Source organism: Pelobates fuscus, chromosome 3 (genome assembly GCF_036172605.1).
Source record: "Pelobates fuscus isolate aPelFus1 chromosome 3, aPelFus1.pri, whole genome shotgun sequence".
NCBI classification, from domain to species: Eukaryota; Metazoa; Chordata; class Amphibia; order Anura; family Pelobatidae; genus Pelobates; species Pelobates fuscus.
The window spans coordinates 422,592,231-422,599,365 of record NC_086319.1 but is presented as its reverse complement, the minus strand read 5'-3'; the positions used below and the strand labels follow the sequence as shown (position 1 = coordinate 422,599,365).

Sequence of the window (7,135 nt, the reverse complement as noted above, 5' to 3'; positions counted from 1 at the left end):
TATGGGGATATGTTGTATTTTGGGGTACTTATGAGACTTTGTAAAATATGTGTTGTTTATGCTTGGGGATAATTACGTTAATACATTATCTGCCTTAATTATATCACAGGCAGAGGGGAGGGTTTGTGAACTATATGTGGAAGTGTCATTCATAGTCACATTGTTTTTTATTGGCTTGTACACTTTGTGTCCCTGTGCCCAACAAGGTCCACCTGGGCATCCCCTTTGTTGTGAAACTTGCATAAAAGGCCAGTGTGACCCATTGAAGCTGAGTTCCTGTTTTACCCTCAACAGAGACTCATCTCATGTGTGGGGGAAAAGGCTGTAACTACCCTGGGGATTGCTATATCACTATACTCCCCTGGGATTATAATCACTAGCTCTTTTAAGAGCTGTTCCTGCTACGCTCTCTGGAGTAGAAGAGGTTCACCCACTGGAAGCTGGATCCTTGTCTTGGGTCCAGGGTGGGTGGAGGACGGCGAGACCCCAGCCAAGCTGCGGCGCTTCGTGGGGTTTACTGTGGTTATGGTGTTCAAGTTTTTTTTTTTTTTTATTTGAATACTTTAATAACAATAAAGATATTTTGATATTTTTTTTAAATTTATTTGAATACTTTAATAACAATAAAGATATTTTGAAGTTATATCACTGAGATCCCGCTGCATTTCCATCAAACCAGCTGAAATATGTGCTACAGCTTCCCCATAATCATAGAGGGAGAGACGCAACCCGACAAACTGGGTATGGATGGCGTTCGGAGAGTTAGGGTGCAGTGCTGGTGGATTAGAGTGCAGTGCTAAATGTGAAACTGGTGGATTAGAGTGCGGGGCTGGATGTGAAAGTGGTGGATTAGAGTGCAGTGCTGGATATGAAACTGGTGGATTAAAGTGCAGTGCTAAATGTGAAACTGGTGGATTAGAGTGTGGGGCTGGATGTGAAAGTGGTGGATTAGAGTGCGGGGCTGGATGTGATACTGGTGGATTAGAGTGCAGCGCTGGATGTGAAACTGGTGGATTAGAGTGCAGTGCTGGATGTAAAACTGTTGGATTAGAGTGCGGTGATGGATGTGAAACTGGTGGATTCTAGTGCAGCGCTGGATGTGAAAGTGTTGGATTCTAGTGCAGCGCTGGATGTGAAACTGGTTGGATTGGAGTGCAGTGCTGGATGTGAAACTGGTGGATTAGAGTGCAGTGCTGGATGTGAAAGTGGTGGATTAGAGTGCAGTGGTGGATGTGAAACTGGTGGATTAGAGTGCAATGGTGGATGTGAAACTCGTGGATTAGAGTGCAGTGCTAAATGTGAAATGGGTGGATTAGAGTGCAGTTCTAAATGTGAAACTGTTAGATTAGAGTGGTGCTGGATGTGAAATGGGTGGATTAGAGTGCGGGGCTGGATGTGAAACTGGTGGATTAGAGTGCAGTGCTAAATGTGAAACTGGTGGATTAGAGTGCGGGGCTGGATGTGAAACTGGTGGATTAGAGTGCAGTGCTGGATATGAAACTGGTGGATTAGAGTGCAGCGCTGGATGTGAAACTGGTGGATTATAGTGCAGCGGTGGATGTGAAAGTGATGGATTACAGTGCAGTGCTGGATGTGAAAGTGGTGGATTAGAGTGCAGCGGTGGATTTGAAAGTGATGGATTAAAGTGCAGTGGTGGATGTGAAACTGGTTGATTAGAGTGCAGTGGTGGATGTGAAACTGGTGGATTAGAGTGCAGTGGTGGTTGTGAAACTGGTGGATTAGAGTGCAGTGGTGGATGTGAAACTCATGGATTAGAGTGCAGTGCTGGATGTGAAAGTGGTGGATTAGAGTGCAGTGCTGGATGCGAAACTGGTGGATTAGAGTGCAGTGTTGGATGTGAAACTCATGGATTAGAGTGCAGTGCTGGATGTAAAAGTGGTGGATTAGAGTGCAGTGGTGGATGTGAAACTGGTGGATTAGAGTGCAGTGGTGGTTGTGAAACTGGTGGATTAGAGTGCAGTGGTGGATGTGAAACTGTTGGATTAGAGTGCAGTGCTGGATATGAAACTGGTGGATTCTAGTGCAGCGCTGGATGTGAAACTGTTGGATTCTAGTGCAGCGCTGGATGTGAAACTGGTTGGATTGGAGTGCAGTGCTGGATGTGAAACTGGTGGATTAGAGTGCAGTGCTGGATGTGAAAGTGGTGGATTAGAGTGCAGTGGTGGATGTGAAACTGGTGGATTAGAGTGCAATGGTCGATGTGAAACTCGTGGATTAGAGTGCAGTGCTAAATGTGAAATGGGTGGATTAGAGTGCAGTTCTAAATGTGAAACTGTTAGATTAGAGTGGTGCTGGATGTGAAATGGGTGGATTAGAGTGCGGGGCTGGATGTGAAACTGGTGGATTAGAGTGCAGTGCTAAATGTGAAACTGGTGGATTAGAGTGCGGGGCTGGATGTGAAACTGGTGGATTAGAGTGCAGTGCTGGATATGAAACTGGTGGATTAGAGTGCAGCGCTGGATGTGAAACTGGTGGATTATAGTGCAGCGGTGGATGTGAAAGTGATGGATTACAGTGCAGTGCTGGATGTGAAAGTGGTGGATTAGAGTGCAGCGGTGGATTTGAAAGTGATGGATTAGAGTGCAGTGGTGGATGTGAAACTGGTTGATTAGAGTGCAGTGGTGGATGTGAAACTGGTGGATTAGAGTGCAGTGCTGGATGTAAAAGTGGTGGATTAGAGTGCAGTGGTGGATGTGAAACTGGTGGATTAGAGTGCAGTGGTGGTTGTGAAACTGGTGGATTAGAGTGCAGTGGTGGATGTGAAACTCATGGATTAGAGTGCAGTGCTGGATGTGAAAGTGGTGGATTAGAGTGCAGTGTTGGATGTGAAAGTGGTGGATTAGAGTGCAGTGCTGGATGTGAAACTGGTGGATTAGAGTGCAGTGTTGGATGTGAAATTCATGGATTAGAGTGCAGTGCTGGATGTGAAAGTGGTGGATTAGAGTGCAGTGTTGGATGTGAAAGTGGTGGATTAGAGTGCAGTGCTGGATGTGAAAGTGGTGGATTAGAGTGCAGTGGTGGATGCGAAAGTGGTGGATTAGAGTGCAGTGGTGGATGTGAAACTCGTGGATTAGAGTGCAGTGGTGGATGTGAAAGTGGTGGATTAGAGTGCAGTGTTGGATGTGAAAGTGGTGGATTAGAGTGCAGTGGTGGATGTTAAACTGGTGGATTAGAGTGCAGTGGTGCATGTGAAAGTGGTGGATTAGAGTGCAGTGGTGGATGTGAAACTCATGGATTAGAGTGCAGTGGTGGATGTGAAACTCGTGGATTAGAGTGCAGTGCTAAATGTGAAATTGGTGGATTAGAGTGCAGTACTGGATGTGAAACTGGTGGATTAGAGTGCAGTATGTGGAACTGGTGGATTAGAGTGCAGCGCTGGATGTGAAACTGTTGGGATTAGAGTGCAGTGCTGGATGTGAAACTGGTGGATTAGAGTGCAGCGCTGGATGTGAAACTGTTGGGATTAGAGTGCAGTGCTGGATGTGAAACTGGTGGATTAGAGTGCAGTGCTGGATTAAAAGTGGTGGATTAGAGTGCAGTGGTGGATGTAAAAGTGGTGAATTAGAGTGCAGTGGTGGATGTGAAACTCGTGGATTAGAGTGCAGCGCTGGATGTGAAACTGGTGGATTAGAGTGCAGTGCTGGATGTGATACTGTTGGATTAGAGTGCAGTGTTGGATGTGAAACTGGTGGATTAGAGTGCAGTGTTGGATGTGAAACTGGTGGATTAGAGTGCAGCGCTGGATGTGAAACTGGTGGATTAGAGTGCGGTGCTGGATGTGATACTGTTGGATTAGAGTGCAGTGGTGGATGTGAAACTGTTGGATTAGAGTGCAGTGCTGGATATGAAACTGGTGGATTCTAGTGCAGCGCTGGATGGGAAACTGTTGGATTCTAGTGCAGCGCTGGATGTGAAACTGGTTGGATTGGAGTGCAGTGCTGGATGTGAAACTGGTGGATTAGAGTGCAGTGCTGGATGTGAAAGTGGTGGATTAGAGTGCAGTGGTGGATGTGAAACTGGTGGATTAGAGTGCAATGGTCGATGTGAAACTCGTGGATTAGAGTGCAGTGCTAAATGTGAAATGGGTGGATTAGAGTGCAGTTCTAAATGTGAAACTGTTAGATTAGAGTGGTGCTGGATGTGAAATGGGTGGATTAGAGTGCGGGGCTGGATGTGAAACTGGTGGATTAGAGTGCAGTGCTAAATGTGAAACTGGTGGATTAGAGTGCGGGGCTGGATGTGAAACTGGTGGATTAGAGTGCAGTGCTGGATATGAAACTGGTGGATTAGAGTGCAGCGCTGGATGTGAAACTGGTGGATTATAGTGCAGCGGTGGATGTGAAAGTGATGGATTACAGTGCAGTGCTGGATGTGAAAGTGGTGGATTAGAGTGCAGCGGTGGATTTGAAAGTGATGGATTAGAGTGCAGTGGTGGATGTGAAACTGGTGGATTAGAGTGCAGTGCTGGATGTAAAAGTGGTGGATTAGAGTGCAGTGGTGGATGTGAAACTGGTGGATTAGAGTGCAGTGGTGGTTGTGAAACTGGTGGATTAGAGTGCAGTGGTGGATGTGAAACTCATGGATTAGAGTGCAGTGCTGGATGTGAAAGTGGTGGATTAGAGTGCAGTGTTGGATGTGAAAGTGGTGGATTAGAGTGCAGTGCTGGATGTGAAACTGGTGGATTAGAGTGCAGTGTTGGATGTGAAATTCATGGATTAGAGTGCAGTGCTGGATGTGAAAGTGGTGGATTAGAGTGCAGTGTTGGATGTGAAAGTGGTGGATTAGAGTGCAGTGCTGGATGTGAAAGTGGTGGATTAGAGTGCAGTGGTGGATGCGAAAGTGGTGGATTAGAGTGCAGTGGTGGATGTGAAACTCGTGGATTAGAGTGCAGTGGTGGATGTGAAAGTGGTGGATTAGAGTGCAGTGGTGGATGTTAAACTGGTGGATTAGAGTGCAGTGGTGCATGTGAAAGTGGTGGATTAGAGTGCAGTGGTGGATGTGAAACTCATGGATTAGAGTGCAGTGGTGGATGTGAAACTCGTGGATTAGAGTGCAGTGCTAAATGTGAAATTGGTGGATTAGAGTGCAGTACTGGATGTGAAACTGGTGGATTAGAGTGCAGTATGTGGAACTGGTGGATTAGAGTGCAGCGCTGGATGTGAAACTGTTGGGATTAGAGTGCAGTGCTGGATGTGAAACTGGTGGATTAGAGTGCAGCGCTGGATGTGAAACTGTTGGGATTAGAGTGCAGTGCTGGATGTGAAACTGGTGGATTAGAGTGCAGTGCTGGATTAAAAGTGGTGGATTAGAGTGCAGTGGTGGATGTAAAAGTGGTGAATTAGAGTGCAGTGGTGGATGTGAAACTCGTGGATTAGAGTGCAGCGCTGGATGTGAAACTGGTGGATTAGAGTGCAGTGCTGGATGTGATACTGTTGGATTAGAGTGCAGTGTTGGATGTGAAACTGGTGGATTAGAGTGCAGTGTTGGATGTGAAACTGGTGGATTAGAGTGCAGCGCTGGATGTGAAACTGGTGGATTAGAGTGCGGTGCTGGATGTGATACTGTTGGATTAGAGTGCGGTGCTGGATGTGATACTGTTGGATTAGAGTGCAGTGTTGGATGTGAAACTGGTGGATTAGAGTGCAGTGCTGGATGTGAAACTGGTGGATTAGAGTGCAGTGTTGGATGTGAAACTGGTGGATTAGAGTGCAGCGCTGGATGTGAAACTGGTGGATTAGAGTGCGGTGCTGGATGTGATACTGTTGGATTAGAGTGCGGTGCTGGATGTGATACTGTTGGATTAGAGTGCAGTGTTGGATGTGAAACTGGTGGATTAGAGTGCAGTGCTGGATGTGAAACTGGTGGATTAGAGTGTAGCGCTGGATGTGAAACTGGTGGATTAGAGTGCAGTGCTGGATGTGAAACTGGTGGATTAGAGTGCGGTGCTGGATGTGATACTGGTGGATTAGAGTGCGGTGCTGGATGTGATACTGTTGGATTAGAGTGTGGTGCTGGATGTGATACTGTTGGATTAGAGTGCGGTGCTGGATGTGATACTGTTGGATTAGAGTGCAGTGCTGGATGTGAAACTGTTGGATTAGAGTGCAGTGTTGGATGTTAAACTGGTGGGATTAGAAGAAGGATATGATTGGAAGAGAGGGTAGGAATGTCCTGGTGATGGCAGAGAGCCATATTGGCTGGAATGTTGCTGCAGGGTAAGTGCTTTATGTATTTAAATGATACATCTTGGTGCCACGTTAAGCCACGCTGTGCGATGCTGCTTTAAATAAACCTTGAGGCTGGAGATTAGTGCTAGACAGAGTGTGAGGACAGCTATAGTGAGGAAAGGACAGAAACCGGGGGGGGGGGGGGAGTGAGGGGGAAGGAGAAGGGGCGCAGAATGACAGGGTAACAGCTAATGGACAGAAAGTCAGGGGGGGGGTGGAAAAGGGGCGCACTTTAGCTCCTATTGTCTCCCCTCACCATGAAGAATTGTGGGTTGAATACTAATGATGCTGATTTGCATAGATCTCATTTCCTGTTCCCACCCATCATTCATTAGGTAGAAAAGATATTAATTGTTGTGAATATTAATTCATGATTTCAGAGCAGAGTTCAGGAAAGAATGTGAAAGGGCAAACTCACTGTGTGTCAGTGTGTTACTGTGTGTCAGGGTGTTACTGTGTGTCAGGGTGTTACTGTGTGTTAGTATGTTATTATTAGTGTGTTATTATTAGTGTGTAACTGTGTATCAGTGTTTTACTGTGTGTCAGGGTGTTACTGTTTGTCAGTATGATATTATTATTGTGTTACTGTGTGTCGGTGTGTTACTGTGTGTCAGGGTGTTACTGTGTGTTAGTGTGTTATTATTAGTGTGTTACTGTGTATCAGTGTGTTACTGTGTGTCAGGGTGTTACTGTGTGTTAGTGTGTTATTATTAGTGTGTTACTGTGTATCAGTGTTTAACTGTGTGTCAGGGTGTTACTGTGTGTTAGTGTGTTATTATTAGTGTGTTACTGTGTATCAGTGTGTTACTGTGTATCAGTGTGTTAATGTGTGTCGGTGTAATATTATCAGTGTTCTGTTTTGTATCAGTGTGTTACTGTGTGTCAGT

General features: G+C 45.9%; 1 protein-coding gene across 1 annotated transcript; it reads left to right on the top strand.

Moving 5' to 3' along the window:
* Window positions 1-3,865: 3,865 nt before the first annotated feature.
* Window positions 3,866-4,958, top strand: LOC134602091 (keratin-associated protein 5-1-like). Its single transcript, XM_063446591.1, has 2 exons — window positions 3,866-4,138; window positions 4,347-4,958. The coding sequence occupies exons 1-2, from the start codon at window positions 3,866-3,868 to the stop codon at window positions 4,956-4,958; spliced, it is 885 nt and encodes a 294-aa protein (XP_063302661.1).
* The last annotated feature ends 2,177 nt before the right edge of the window (window positions 4,959-7,135 follow it).

Excerpts from the sequence above, each read along its gene's own strand:
- LOC134602091 (XM_063446591.1), top strand. The coding sequence starts at position 3,866 with ATGAAACTGGTGGATTCTAGTGCAGCGCTGGATGGGAAACTGTTGGAT. Across the intron at positions 4,139-4,346 it reads GCAGTTCTAAATGTGAAACT|TGCAGCGGTGGATGTGAAAG; the intron begins GTTAGATTAGAG and ends GGTGGATTATAG.